Source organism: Strix uralensis, chromosome 1 (genome assembly GCF_047716275.1).
Source record: "Strix uralensis isolate ZFMK-TIS-50842 chromosome 1, bStrUra1, whole genome shotgun sequence".
In the NCBI taxonomy this organism is placed as follows: Eukaryota; Metazoa; Chordata; class Aves; order Strigiformes; family Strigidae; genus Strix; species Strix uralensis.
The window spans coordinates 64262234-64278194 of NC_133972.1; the positions used below are offsets into that span (position 1 = coordinate 64262234).

The following is a 15961-nucleotide window of genomic DNA, read 5'->3' on the forward strand; positions in this document are numbered from 1 at the left end:
AAAACCACAAAAAATGCAAAACACTTTAAAGTAGCTGAAGTGTAGAAATTATTTAGAAAGCCTCATGATCCTTGCTTTGAATCCCCTTCAGATTGCCCCCATGCTGCAGTATCTCAAGTGTTTTCATTACATTATGGAAAAATCATCTTTTGTTTCCTGCAGTTTTGCTATTTTGCTGTGGCTGAAGTTATGTTTTATAGCAAATGTGTGCTTTTCTCTGCAGATACATTGGGATCCTGTGTCTCGTTTATGTAAGACAACCTTATAAGTATTGGAAAGCAATTCTGTTGGCACTGAGTATGTGCTATCTGAAGGGTAACGTTTCCAGTCTCCTGCAGTCCTTCCCTGTAGTTGTGTCTCTTTGTTGTTTCTTAATTCTCATCACTCATCTGACCGCATTTTCCAGGCCTGAGGTATGTTTTCTTCTGCTTTCACCTTGTGTCTCTTAACTTTGGGTGCTTCTTGGAAGAAATGTCTCACCAGAGAAAGGTTGTCTTCAGCTGAACACCCGGGAATAGCACTTAATAATGAGTTTGTATGTGGATCGTGGTGTCACACAGAATATTGAGAATTTTGTTTTCCTCTCTGACTTGCTTTCTCTGCTGTTCTCTCACTTTTTCTCTCTCTCTCTTTTTTTTTTTTAAATGACATTTTGTTATTTACACGTTTGCTAGGTTGTCCATCTGCCATTGTAATAAACATGCTGCCAGTCACCGTGCTGTGTGGTTTGTGGTGTGAAGGAGCTGACAAACCAGGCTGTCGTGTGCATGGGGATCGTATTCAGGCTTTGTCAGAGAGCCCCTAATGATGGTCTGGGATTTACTGATGAGGTGGAGAGCAGTGCCTCTCCACCTCATCACAGCATTTCCATACAGCCTTGAGCAATCTGGACACTATAAACATTATGGGGCACCAGGCAGAACTGATTGCATCCCACCCCAGGCTATCTGTGCTCAGCTCATCTGCAAAGGCTGAATCACCAAGAAGATATGGTGGTGTTTCCTGGCAGGAGAGCACGAGGCTTGAAAGAAAATTTCATTTTTTCCGTGAACAGTGTAGGAATGTGTTCTAGTGATTTAAGTCTGAGATTGAGAACAAAACAAAAACCAATCCACACTCTCTTGGCAGTTTTTGTTGATGAACCTTGTCTACAGCCTCAGAAGAAAAGAGGTGATTTTGCTGTACACTGCTGGAGATTAATGCCTGTCAGGATCAGTCAAGAGGTTTAGAAATGAAGAAGGGGTGTCCTGGAGGCTGCTGGTATCCCATGACCAGGATAACTTGGGAAGAACAGCTTGGAATACAGCTGTTTTCAGGGAAATATCGAGGACTTACTGGTTTCATGGCTCTCTTTATCCCCTTCCCCTTGTAATTCTTAGTTTTAGCAGCTCTTTTTGACCAGTGGTGGCAATTCAAGCCAGGTGACCCATGGGTGAGAACTGGAGAGAAGTGGCTTCAGTTGCTCTTTAGTACTTTGCCTGTTTCTTGTTGCATCTGAAAGAAAGGCCTTTAAATTACATGTAGGCTGGTTTTCTTATGCAAAGTTTTTTGATATAGGACATTGAATAATCACCGGGTAGATGGGGATTTTCACATACCAAGATCTGGGTTAGATTTCAGCCAGCCGTTACTCCCTAACTGTTTAGATTATGCCTCTTTGGTACTCAATATTTCCCATTTCTTCCAGGCACATCATTTAGGGTGATTTACCCTCTGTTATTTCAGATCTGATGCTGTATCCACTTTGACATTGAAGTGTGCACAGCTGGTCCTGCACAGTCACCCGGGTGCCTCTGGCATCTTCATGCTGTGGACAAAATCGAGTCTTTATATCTCATTTCTACCATCTCAAACTCTCCAGACTCACTCAATTGTTCTTTTTTAAGACAAATAGCCTTAAAAGTAATAGCAAACAAATAAATTTGAATAGCCTTGTGAAGTACAAAGCTGGCTTGCACAAATCTAACCAGCTTTGTACATCTGTTACTGCCCACTCCCATTGAGTCATACCAAGACTTAGTCACCAGCATCCTCAGTCTCACAGTACGACTTACATATCTGTCTCCAAAACACATGCTGCAGTCTAGATGGCATGGGGGAGGGAGAAAAGCAAAGCAAAGAGCAACCTACTCCTAAAAGAATAAAGCAATGTAGCAAGTCTTATTATACTATACTATTACTAGTATATCAAAACAACAAAAACAAAAGGACAGAAATTCCTGTGTATTTCAGTTTTGAATCTTTCCTTGTGCAATAACTGAGTGATTTGATACAAATCCCCAAAGGCTTCTAGATAGGATTGTTCTCAAAAAAAGAAAATTTTCTATTCAATCAGAGCTACCAAGCTATGCCCTCTATTCCACAGAGTTCAAACTGTGGATTCTGCTCACAGGCTATTAGCATATGTAGCGTATTTGCTATTGAGAGTTTTACATAGGCTTGTAATAGGTACGAATCCAAGGTTGATCTAAAAAAAAACCTGCTGTTGTGCAGACTGAGATGAAAGAAACTGTTCACAGCTAATGTTAATAAAAATCCTGACTTTCTTTGTCCTTGGTAGGATAGATAGTTGAAGTGCTCATAGCTCAGTCACATTAGCAGAGAAGGAGACCCTGTGAGCCCTGTTAAGGTGTGATGCTGGGAGTGCCACTTTTAGCATTTTTTTGTGAGATCAGGGCTCTTGTCGGCACTCAGCTTAATTTGTCTGTATCTTGTTTTCTTTGTTTATTTTATTAAAGGAGCTGTCTCCCCATATTGAAAAGCTGTCTTAGTAAAGTGTCACCTCCTGCTTGAGTTATGTTGTAAAAAGAAACTGTAATGTCTGGCAGGCATTTCACATCCTTAAATTTGGTGCAGTCCTAGCACATATATAGAACTTAGTGAAGCAGAAAAATAATGTCTCACAGGTGACACCATCAGTAGTCAGGACTGTGTGATGCTACCTACGCTAGGGCTCTGAAGTTGCTTACAGCAGAGGAGCCCAGCCTTCCAGCAGAGATGGGCCATGGGGCTAGCATGAAGCTATTCTGACCTGAGTCACCTCTGAAACATGGCCAAAATGTTGACCATGTTCATGGGGTATAGACCCACCACCATGGGCACAGATTTCACTTGACCATGTTGTTCATGGCCATGCCTTGCGTTTGAAGGGGTGGTTGCAAAAGATGGCAGCAGGGAGCTGTTTGTTAAATATTCTTTTGATACCCAGCCCTGAAATTTTGGATGACTGTTGAGTGGAGCCATAAAAAGGTCCTACTTCTACCCAAAATACCTTGGAAATTGTTCTCTGACCTGTCAGTCACAGCATGCCCCAGATTGCCTTACTGGCTCCTTGGTTTCAGCCATTGAAGAGAAGCTTTATCAGTCTGGCTGCCAAAGTAGCCTTGAAACAAAGCAATAATGAAAAAAGAATCCTGTTTATTCTGTGTTGTTTACTGGATCCAAGGCTTTAGTGGTCTGTTGCTTAAGCTTTCAGCCTCTTCAGCAGAATTGCTGGAAGCCCTCTTCTGACACCAAGGTCTCCACTGCAGCAACGTCCAGACCAGCATGTCTGGGCAAGCCTTTTTGGCAGGAATCCTCCCCAGTAAGGAAAGGAACACTGAAAATTGATGGAAAAGGTGAAAAATGGCTTGGCTAACCAGATCTTGCTCCTGTTGCTATTTGGCTATGCTATGCCAGCCAGTATATTTGCTTTCTGTATCCTAAAATGTGGTTTTCCTTCATGTTCTCCAAAACAGTTCTGAGAAAAGGTTCTTTGCTTTCCCAGGATGTCAAAGAACAAAAATTTTATTCTTCCTTCTTTTCATATAATCCCAAGTATTCTAAGTAAGGGCTGCCAAAGGAAAAAGAGCTGCAATTAGGAAGGATCACCCTCTAGGTGTAGGGGTAACCCAGACAAGAATCCTCTTGGAGTTAGTCTCACCTGGAGGAGAAACTAGTGTGAAGAATCTGTAACCTTCCAGATACTCAGGTTGCCCAGAGAAGCTGTGGCTGCCCCCTCCCTGGCAGTGTTCAAGGCCAGGTTGGACGGGGCTTTGAGCAACCTGGTCTAGTGGAAGGTGTCCCTGCCCATGGCAGGGGGGTTGGAACTAGATGGTCTTGGAGGTCCCTTCCAACCCAAACCATTCTATAATTCATTCTATGATTCTTCATCTGTTTTCCCCCCCGGAGGAAACAGGGAAAGAAGTGGTAGAGAAGGTAAGTGTTCTTGCAGACAGAATTATCCTGACTTATACCCTGCAAAAACTAAAGTAGCAGACAAGCCTTTTAAAAACAATAAAGTCAATTTAGTTGGTTTTTTAGATCTGTTAACTTCCTGTGCTACCAATAAGAAAAGTCTGGAAAATCACCTGTTGACTAGCTGTTGTGGAAGATTACCCTCCCCAGAAGGGAGCCTGGCTGGTAGAAAGAGCACCGAGATGTGGCTCTGCTGTGTCACAGCTCTGCTGTCCTCTGGAAAAAGCTTTGATATCCCTGGGGCTGTATCCTTCAGTGAATGTAACAGAAGCTTCCATGACAATCTCTTGTAAATAAGAGTGGATTGAAAACCAAATAAATCTGAAGCTGCTTTGTGGCTGTAAAGTAAATCTAAACTGCTCAAGAGGTCATTTTTTGTAATTGGGGATGACAGGAGTGATGTCTGGCTATCAGACAGTGCTGAGCAACGTGAAGGACTGACTGAGGAACAGGAGAATGGCAGGAAAGCTAACAAAACTTTTAAAAACAGACTTCTCATACTCTTAATTCCAGGTTAGCAGCACTAGGAGCTGCAATCTCTGATGGCTTTTGTTTCTTACAGGGTTGATCACAGACTGTGGTCTGTACAGAAGTTGTCTATCTGAGGATATAATGCAGGACTGATGGATACAGGGAATGATGCCATTCATTCTTCAGCCAGGGCTCTGCGGTCTCAAATGAGAAGGACGCTTCCTCATACCAAGACGTCACTGTGCGCCTTTGATGGAAGTTTTTAAAATACCTCTTCAGAACCATGTGATTTTCCAGGGCCCATATTCCAAGTGCAGTAAAGCAGAGCTGGAGAGCAAGAAAGCTGTCTAAGAACAGTTTCAATCCCAGGTTAATGGCAGAGCGAGCCATCAATGTGTATCTGTTGGCATAAGATCAGAGCAGTCGGATATGTGATAAGGGCTAGGGCTGTGCTGTTGGCCTGTCAAGAGTACTGTGGTGTTTTGCAACACTTTTGGAGCAGTTTTGGTTTTTTTTTTTTTGTTTTTTAGAGAGTTGCTGTATCATCAAATGCATTGTCACAAGTGCTTCTGGATGAAGAGGAACACAAGAAAGAAATATATATAGTCTGTATTCTGCAGAGATACATGCAAGGAGAAACTAAGCATCTAATACTTCCTTGCTTAATCAACAGGTTGGAATCGAGAGAGCAGTATTTGCAGCCTGACATTTGATATACATATTTTTTCCTTCTGTAAATTGATGCCTTCACATATAGAATCCTGTGAAGAAGTGAAAGGTGAAAAAATTGTTAGGTAGCAGCTACAATTACAGACTTTATCACAGGACTAAAAGTACAATTATCCTGTTTGAAATGTTCTCCAGCACTGTATTAACAGAGAAAGGTCTCATGCTGTCCAGAGTGGTATAGGTCCAGTTATTTCTGCTTACAAATAGTGATCTCCTGTTCTGCATGTAAAGACAGATGAAGTTAACATACCTGTGTGATATCTGAGAGTTACAAATTAGACTAGTCATCAGCTGGGTTTCATGATACTTTTAGACTTTAGAAATTAATATGTACATGTTTTGGGCAGAAGGTTTCTGCTCAAAAAAACAAGTTATGGTTTTGTTCCTAACTGTTTCAGGTTTTCTGAACAGCTTTTTCAACCCTGATTACTAGATATGAGTCCCCTTAAATCCAGTTTCTTCCATCCAGGCTCCAGCCTTCCTAAACAGCAGGTTTTCTCCCTGTGGATTACAACAAGTAGTAATATAGGGATGCTAATATGTGGAGCTCAAAAGAGGTTATTTCGTTGATTTATTCCATGGAAAATGACTTAGCACACATCAGATTCCAGCTTCTGCACTACTGAAGATGGGTAGTGGAAAATGTTGGTAAATCCTTTGGCTAAATTAAAGTAAACACGAGGGGATATATTTTTGTGTAACTTTCCATTAGGCTCTTAAACTTTTTCACAGAGATTCTTCACTTAAATGCTGCAGTAACCTACCTAACGAAGTAGGAATAATTGTAATAATAATTATTAATAGTAAATTATATAAAAATTATTATAATTTATATATAATTTATATAAATTATATAAATTATAATATTCTAAATGCAATTTATAAATAAATATTTTTATAGGGAGTACATAAATCGTTTTGATCTTAACTAATTACAAGAATAAGCAAATTAATACAGAAGCTTTTCTTTAAGATCCTGCAGTGCCGGGTTCAGCCTCTGTCAAATCTTGATAACAGTGAAAATCTGAACCAAACGATTTGCCTCTTCTTTTGGTTTTGAGATGTTTCCTTACATTTTTATTTGCAAATGAAGTTGATGTGAAACACAGGCATCACAGCACGGTGATGAGGGTGATGTTATATAGTTAGGTTGGTGCTTTGTCGTTTGAGCCTTTGTAGATGGTTCCTATTGAGTTTGCATAGATAGAGCCGGGAGCATACTAATTTGTCATGAATATTTTGGTTTGTGGCCTAATGATTTGGGGCCAGCTTGGCCAAGCTTGGCTGCTGCTGCTTTTTTTTTTTTTCCTTTCCAACTTGGCATGAATTACTCCCATGTGCTTCAGTTCCAGTAATTCAATATTTTGTTCCTTATTTTTGTTGTTCGTTATGTAACCAGAATATTTTAAAACACTTGTAAGGATTATGCCTGAGTTACACATTTTTGAGCATATTTTGGATTTAGTATGATTACACAATGTGATGTGATTAGACCTGTGGCTGCTTTGAATTCTGAAGGCAAGCAAGCCTTGCAGACTTCCCGGCCGGTGCTAATTTTTAATTAAACTCTATTTAATCTCAAATTAGGTTTATGTTAAATTGCTATTTGTTTATGTTTTGAACTATTTTAAATGGGATGCAGATGTGGTGGTAGAGAAACACTGAATCATTACATGGAAAGGGTGATGCCTTGCATCTGGGAGGTTCTGTGTTGTGGAGCTATTCCTGACATTTAGATCAAGATTTGGGTTCCAAGACTCAGTTCTTCGGCACACAGCATTAGGCAGCTCCATGCTTTTGGTCATAGAATTACTCATTATCTACTTTTCTGATCAAACAGATGCTAAATTTGACACTAACATAATTTCCTTATGCATGTAGAAAGGAGCTCTAAAAGCCCCATGGTTGGAACATTAAGTAGCATAAACAGAACAGACGGCAGGAGGTAGAATATAATTGCAGTTTGTTTTTGTTAGTTAAAGATGAGCATGTGTGCTTTTCTTATGACTTTATTGTCTTTAGTCACACAGAATTGGGTGCTTCTCTCTCATTTGTGCAAGTGAATTGGTTATTTCCTCCCCAAGCACCATGTCTGTTTTCTCCTTCTTTGTTATATATGTTCCATATTTTTCAGAACATTGACATATTCTCTTTCAAGTTTTGTTTATTCCCATAAATACTCTTTAAACTAAGATTATACACCCCACTAAAGGCAAAATAAGCCATTTGCTGAGCAAGTGGCTGTATTTAAACTGTAATTTCCTATGGATTTTTCTGTGGGATTTAGGTACCTCCCCTTGAAAGTTTTAGCACAAGACTTTTGACTTCGGCTGTGCAGGTGCTTTTTCATGGTGATGTGCAAGCACTGCTAAGGGCTCCCTATTCATTTGTTACTTACATCTGCAACTGGTTTCACAGCTAAGGAGAACGATCAGAGCCCATGTTATTGCTTACCAGCAATTGCTATGGGTAAAGCAGTGGGCACTTCGGAAATAAAACCATGGGCTACAATCATGGGGTGCTCTGATGAAAGGAAGAAGACATTAATATTGGACACCAATTTTTCTTCTCTGTCCTGACAGGATCTCAGCTCATTTGCCATGCCATTCTTGGACGGTGACGTGGAGAGCACAGACAAAAATGCTTCTCGCAAGGTAGGATATTTCCAGAGCTTCACCTTCACTGTAGTGGTTGAGTCCCTTGGTGGTAAACACAGTTTATTAGGCTTAAAAAAACCTGGGGTTTTAATCTTTCCTGCTGTAACATTAACCTGTTGAGAGTGATGCACTAAGGCAAATATAGTGACTTTTGCAGAACTTACCATGAGGGTGCAGTATAACCTGTAAATGATGCTAACCTCTGGTGGTATTGTTTTAAATACTGCAAATGCGTGTAACACTGCTGTAATTCAATGAAGTGATATTGTGTAACAGTATTCTCAGGAATATAGTTAGCTAACAAAATTTGTGGTGTTGCTACAGAAATACAGTGCCCAAATAGGTGTCTGTGGCTGTTGGTATGTTTTCCTGGAATTGCCTCCTTATGGTTGCTCTCTGGATATGGAGGTTTTAACTGTTTGGTGTCCTTGATCTATCTGTCCTTGGCACTGGCAAAATGAGCTGCCTTCATTTGCTGAAGCCATAACAATAGGGTCTTCCTGTAAACAGGGTGGAAAGGTTCCTCCTTGATGTGGGATTAACTCAAGGTTATCCTTCTGGAGGCATTGCTATGATTTGTCTTTCTGATGGCCTGCTATTAAATTCAAGCAATACATTCACAGAGTCTGCTTGCTTTAAAATGATCAGGTGAGCATATTCAATGGATGACATTAGGGATGCTTATACAGCGCCTACACAGTCTCCAAAGCAATAAAAATTGTGGGTGGGATCTGTCATCTTCAGGTCCTGGCCTCATCATTTTCACAAAGTGTTGAAGTACAAGCTGGTCTGCTAAATGTAAGCCTCCTACCAGCCAAGTCATGGGCTTGGTGAAGAGAGGTACTCCTCTGAACAGCAGATAACCCCAAAAGCTGATCTATAGCTACACAGCAGACCAGTTTGACTTGTCACAGTATTTACAAGGCTATGGACCTCCATGAAGATTAAACCTGCTACAAGCCATTTGTCAAAGGGTCTGCAGTTACAGTTCAAGGCAGGTGAAGCAGTAAATATCTCCTTAGTGAAGCTAATCTGCATCTAGAACAATAACTTAGCTCTGTTGACAGCATGAGTTTCTATTCCTTTGCACCTCTCAGCAAAGGACAGTTGTTTAAAAAATTTCTGCAATCCATCAGCAATTGAATATGTTTATAACAATGGCCTTGTTCTTTTCTGCACTGGACCTTTTGAGAATGATGTAGGAGTCACTGACGCAGAGGAGCTCTTGTAGATGCCAGGGAAGCTAAAATATACAGTGTTACCAAAAGGTGCTTGTTTGAAGGGTTTGAATAAAGTGAACAGCGTGATGTTTTTGGAAAGGGTTGTCATGCTGGAAGAAGGATGGTGTTTCTAGCTGAAACTTGATTTTTCCATTTATCACCTCCTTTTCCCAAAGAAAGGTGAGAAAGCTGCATGAATCTCAGTCATAAAAAAAAAAAAATACCAAAAACTAATCTCACTCATGTGTAGTATGACATGATATCATTTAATGACTTCCACTTTACCGTTTATGAATCCCCTGTTTTTCTTCTTACTGGTCTTGGGAACTCTTTTGATGAGTACTTGTCTTGGGAGAACTGGAAGAACATTTCAGTAGTTGCCCCTTTTTGCAGATACAGTAAATGCTGTTTTTTGCCTGACTTGGATCAAGTTCTGCTTATGGAAGTGCAATTAACTTTGAAATAACCATGCAACTGGGGCTCAACATCTGAAATTGCATCTTTAACTGACCTTTTTGATTGAGTGTGTAAGACCCAGTTTTTTCTAACATTATACTTGAAGCTCTGTTCAAAACACGCAACAAAGTGATAAGAAATGAGCTGGCAGTGCCCAACTTCTGATGAGAAACAAATCTAATAAAATCCATTGCCACCCATCACATCCTATATATCGTTTTCCTCAATGTGAAGGATGGGATCTTTGCCCCTAGTGAACGATGAGTAGCATCAGACTGCAGTATTTATTTAATTCTAACTAAAAGTTTGCCAGTCCCTACTGGTGCTGCATAAAGAAGTCCCCAAGTTACTCTTCACTTTCAAGTGAGATGTTTTTTCTTTGTTCCAGTTTGAAATCACAGTATGGTGTGTAACTTTTGTATATCAAAAGTCAGTATTCCATCAGTGGTGTGGCCTTTCCATTCATCAGTCATGCTGGAGACAGGTGATTGATTAAGGATGTCTCTCTGCACTTAACTCTTCTGTTGCTGGGGCTACAGATCAAGATAGAGAAGAGTAGTTCACAACCCATCTTTCCAATCTGCCATTAGTTTAATTCTTCCGTGAAAGGCTTTTAGAAACTGAATTAACATTCTTCACAGAGATCCTCAGCACTTTACTATGCAAGTGTCTCTCGATCATTATCCTGTGACAACAATCCTCATTACACAGCTAGGAAAATCATGTGCAGAATTATTTGTTCAGGTTCAGATACATAGGAATTTTTTGGCAGCATTGGGAGTGTGACACACATTTCCCGAAGTTTAGCTTTAATCACTTCTCATTAACATGGTTACTATTATAAATGGTGTATTCTTCTTTCTTTTATGACCGATGGCAGAAAGAGCATAGGGGTATATTTCACTTTCCTCTGTTGAAGATGGAGAATATAATACTGTGAGGACTCTTGTGTAGAAGTTTTTGGTGTGGTGTGACGGAGGAAGGTAGCTCTTGTGCCTGTGGCAGGTATTCTGGCCCTTCTTATTGCCTGACAAAATGCCTTAATGCTTGCGCTGGTAGCTTTGTCTAAAACAACTGGTATTTCTGATTGTCCCAAAGCTAGGACTCTCCAGAAGTGGCTTGAATCCTTGTTGCAGAGGAACCTTGGAGGATCATTAAAGCAGTATAGACAAGGACAACCGGGAGCTCAGAAGCAATTAGATTTACTTCATTTCCTCAGTCTGGGAAAAGACAGTGGAGGAGGGGCAGTTTAGAGGCCTGGAAAATCATGAGTGATGCGGAGCATCATTCAGAAAATAATTCTGGTACAGTGTGGCAGGGCAGCAGTCAGGGATGAGTACCCTTCTGCACCCAAATGGCTCTATCAATTTTAGAGGTCTTAACACTTTGAATGTTTATAGATCTTTCATTTTAAATGTAGGTTAAAGGATAAGGTGTGGAAATTATAGGAAACCGATAGCCATCGCTTTCAGCTGAAAGCCCAGGATTGTGAATGATTAGAGAGAAGAAAATGGCACAGGAAGAAAATTGTCCATGGGGAGGCAGCTAGCAAGTTATAGATGGAGAAGGGAGGAGGAGGAAGAAGAGAAGTTTGAAGAATAATATTGATCCATTCATTTATGGAAATAATGGAATTTTCATTAAAATATAGAAGAAAGCTTGGAAAAGAAGTGTGCATTAAAAAATCTTTTCTCTACATGGGGAAAAAGCTGGTGAGGTGTTTATCTTAGATGACAATGGTGACTCTGTCCTATTAATGACTTAAGTGTATTTAAAGCAAAAGATGCTAAGGCTAAACATCTTAAAATGAAATCCAAACAACTCTCATAAAACACCCTTAAATGAATTGACAGACCTTTCTCTGGCTAGTGCTGATTTTGAATAAATCTTGGAGCAGAGATGAAGTTCCAAAAGACTGCAAAAAAAGCAATTACTGTGTTAATATTTACAATGTTTATAATTAGGATAATTTACAGGTTTGTCAGTCTAACATTAGTCCTGGGCAAAACAATGATATATCTAATATTGGATAGTTAATGATGCTATTATAATAGACTCATTTGGATTGGAATTAAAGATAAGCAGTTCTTACTGAACAAATGTGAGGTTTTAAATGAATTATAAATCTGTTTGGAAAATGTCATAGTGTCAATGTCATGTATATTAAAAAGTAGCACAAGATATTTTGATTTAAGAAACTGTAATGATACTGGATAAACACGGAGCCTATTAAATGAATCAAAACCTGACTGATAAAATAAATTGAGACTCATCAGTGGAAATTTTTGTTTCTAGGCAGACAAAACATTCTGTTGCTATACTATATCATACTTTATCGAAAGAAATACAGACTCATTACTGATAAAATTTGTAGTTCATACAAAAATGAGGGGGAAGAGTGGTAAATTCTGAGCAGGAATGTCTCCAATGCAGAATGACCTGAATCACTTAAAACACATTTTGCAAACAAACAGCTCATCTCAATTTGGCCAAATTGTGATTGGTTACACCTAGGAGCAAATAATGCAGACTTTAGTGTTTGGGAAATCTGTCACAAAGCCTTGATTAGACTTTGAGAATAGCTATAGGTTATCAGCTGTACGTGGATTCTGAATGTAACATGGTGGTTAAAGGATTAGTTTGTTTTTTGGATGTACGAACAAAGGAATAGGTTGAAAAGTAGAAGTTTTGTTATGACTGAATTTGGCACTGACTCACAGCTCTGCTATCGGTAATGCAAGAAAGTGTTGATGAACTAGGATCAGACAACATCTGAGGAGTGACTCCAATATTAAAGGACACTGACGAGTGCTTTGTTCTGCTCCTGGTCCCAGCATTGTTTTTGTTTTGTCTGGTGACTCATGGGAACTGCATGAGCAGCCCCTGGAACAGGGAGGAGAAACAAAAAAAATGCCATTTTTAGCCCCCCCTTCACTAGGTAATAAATCTCCTTTTGGTTTATTTTTTCCCAGTCTTTTATTTATCCATTTCTTTATGAGCAGAGAGGATGGGGAGCGTGTCGTGGATGGTGCTGCAGCCTTGGCATGGGGCACCTGCAGTGAATGCAGTGAGCCTCAGGGCAAGACCATGTAGGACAACCACTACACTGTCATGTGCATCGCTCCTTCCCATCCATTGCTTTAAAATAAATCCAGTTAAGGGTTAGGAAGTGGATGGGGAGCCAGCCCTGCTTTCACCTTTCCTCAAGCCTGCTTCTGCCTTTGAGCAGCCCCGCTCGCTGCTGGAAACCTTACCCAGCCATCTGTACAGCAATGCAGAGCTCTCCAAGCCTGCCAGACCAGCCAGCCGCATCCCATTGTATTTTAATTTGGGAAAGTGTCATTGTACTTTAGTTTTGGGAAGTGACATCTCTGATCCCGTAAAATACGTTGTCATCTCAATTGTTACTGCTCATGCGGAAACAAGGGAACTAGCGGTGGTGAATGTGACCACATGGTGCCTGGGAGAGTAAGTCCTTCATTACCTTTCAGTCTAATGAAGTCAGCTCTTGTGTTTCTGTGAGCTCTTTTGTTCCAGCAGAATGAGAGAATCATCCAATTAACTTTATCAAAGGCCTTTTTTATTGAGATTCAGTGGAAGGGCAGGAAACAAGTACAGACATCTATCTGGTGTATCGTCTCTAATTGTGTTTATTGTCCCTGTCAAGGATGGTGGGAGGGGGGGAGTCCTTTTCTGTTACTTGCCTTTCAAAAAAATTTTTAAGTGAAGAGGCAAAATAAAGGTCAAATAACTCACTGTTGTAAAAGTGAACAGAACTCAAATGGTCCATAAATGTCCTAACTGTTCGGAGTTGGAGAAAAAAGAACAGTGCTCAGGAGCATTTAGTAACTTTCACTTAAATTCAGAAGCATTTTGAAAGGCTGTTTAGCTTGAGCCCATTCATATTTCAGACAGATTATTTTTTCAGCCTGTTCTGAAAAATTAATCTAAATTCAACAGAAACTGAACAAGAGCCAGAGGTTTTTCAGGGCGGGCATCCTGTGTGGAAGGCTGTGTGCTCAAGAAAGGACCTGTTCCTGGAGCACCCTGGCAGAGGAGCGGAGGAGAGGGCTGTGAAGAGGTGCTGTGACAGGGACATGGACAGTGCCTGGGTTTCCCTGGCTCCAACACAGCCTCTGGCTCTGTGTAGTCAGGGCCTTCTCAGCAGAGCTCGTTCATTTTTCTGGGCATGTTGCTTTGGCAGGATACTTCCCTGCAGTTAAGTGATCCTTAAATTCTAGGCTGGGAGCAGAAATGGCTTCTTAGAGAGGACTTTATTTGGTAAAATGGAGGGATCAAATTTTCAATACAAAGCATGGGAAAGAAAATGACAATGTTGGGAAAATTTCTGCCCATGAGTGAGAAGAGACAGGACTGAAATGGTTGGTGTGTGGAGGACAAGAGACTAGTTCGTGGTGAAGTATGAATAGTTTGGTCTCTTAGCACATTGTGTTGGGGATTATCATATGGTAGTGATTAAATGTAATGCACTTTAATCTTTCTTGTAAAAGAAGATGAAGAATTGAGAGTCAGGTAAGAAAATAGATGAGGGGAAAATTGGCAGAGTGGTATTGAAAGGATGACTGTTGGGTGGAGGGACAGAACTGGTGGGGTTTCCCCAAGCTCAGTCCTGGGACTGGTCTTTGCTAGTAAGGCTGAGATGAAAAACAGAGCATACTGACCAAATTTGTTGATCATGCTGAGAGAGGTGGTTTTTTCATCATAGGGAAGGACCTTATACAGGAAGACCTGCATGACCTTCAGGATGGATAATTCTTAACAGCACTCCTGAACAAGGTTGTTCACTTGGGATTTGTCAACAGGAGCAATAAATAAAAGAGGTCAGGGAGTGTACTTTTGGCCCAGAGATGAAGGGCTTGGGCACAGTCCTGTTGCAGAGCCAAACTCTTGCACCCACTAGAGCAGGGTAGCCACACACAACCCGGGACTGTCCCTGGCTTGTGCTCTCTCTAAGCCAAGGCAGCACCTGAGGAGTTCTTATGGCAGAGACTAAATCCTCATCAGATGATGAGTGAGCGGGGAAGCGGTATGGACAACTGCTCAATGGTTTGAGCCTCTGTCCAGCTGTTTCATTCACTGGTAGGGGGTGGTCTGGGACTGGTAGTAGTTCACATTGGGAATTTGTTGTCTAGGAGTTTGTCTGTTGAAAATGAAGTTGTGGGTCTGCTGGTGCATCACAGGATGACTCTGAGCCATTAACATGCGTAGCTAGGAGAAAGGAAGAAAAGATGAGGAAGAGAGAAAGATTCCCTTAACCAGGTGAAATGACAGGGACATCTTTCAGGATGCTATTTCTTGTGTTGAAATCTTCCGGAGCTGCTGTGCTTGGGGCAGGTGCCACACTATCACTTTACGTTTCATTCAAAAAATTGGATGTTAAGTCTACTAGATGCCAAGCACTGTAAGACATGTCTCATTTTGTTGCTTTATTTTCAACAGTGGCTAGTTCTGGATGTATTTTAGAAACCTGCCTAAAATCATTTGGTGTATACAACAGAGCAAAGTCTCTACCTGCTGCCCAGCTGAGGATCCTTTTATGCTCCGAAGCATGAAGACTGGTAGTGTCTTACAGCATTTTAGGATATATTTACTCAGTGCGATGTAAGGTAACTGGTTTAGCCTTGAACAAGCGGAGACAGTTGCTAGAAACAGCCCGACTGATGTATCAGGGGGCTCTGCTTGGTTGCTTAACCTCGCCAGGGAGCACATTGCTGTAGGCTGAGGGTAGGTTTGAACTGGCACTATTACTGAGCTGCTGATTTAGTCTTACCCACTGCACTGTTCTCTGCAGACATACAGTCAGGAGCTGACATTTGTCTCCGACATAACCACTTGTAAGGTTTAAAGAGTCCAAGGTTAGGCACAGAGTTCAAAGATCCTGTATATGCACTGCACAAAGCCAACACAGGGAATGTTTTGTTGGTGTTGGTTTGTGTTTTTAATTAGGTGATACTCTTCATACTTAGAGGAATTTTTCAGCTTGTTTGATTAGACCTTATTTGTGCATTGATTTGTATTGTACTTGCATTGTCTGTTTGGATTCCTTATCTCCAAAAGGCCAATTATCCAGTCAGGGTCAAACAAGCCATATCACCACGTGCATTTATTAGGTATGTTTCATATTTCTGCCCGTTCTCACTTTACTGCTTTTCCTGGACCAGCACAAACTGA

The 15961-nt window shown here is 40.7% G+C and overlaps 1 protein-coding gene across 2 annotated transcripts in view; it reads left to right on the forward strand.

The window, feature by feature from the left end:
* PRKAG2 (protein kinase AMP-activated non-catalytic subunit gamma 2) overlaps positions 1-15961 on the forward strand; it is a 222529-nt gene that overhangs the window by 60118 nt on the left and 146450 nt on the right. For both annotated transcript variants that reach the window (XM_074869132.1, XM_074869142.1), the window contains exon 2: positions 8019-8090. In XM_074869132.1, the coding sequence (XP_074725233.1) occupies positions 8019-8090 (72 nt within the window). The remainder of the gene's footprint in view (positions 1-8018; positions 8091-15961) is intronic.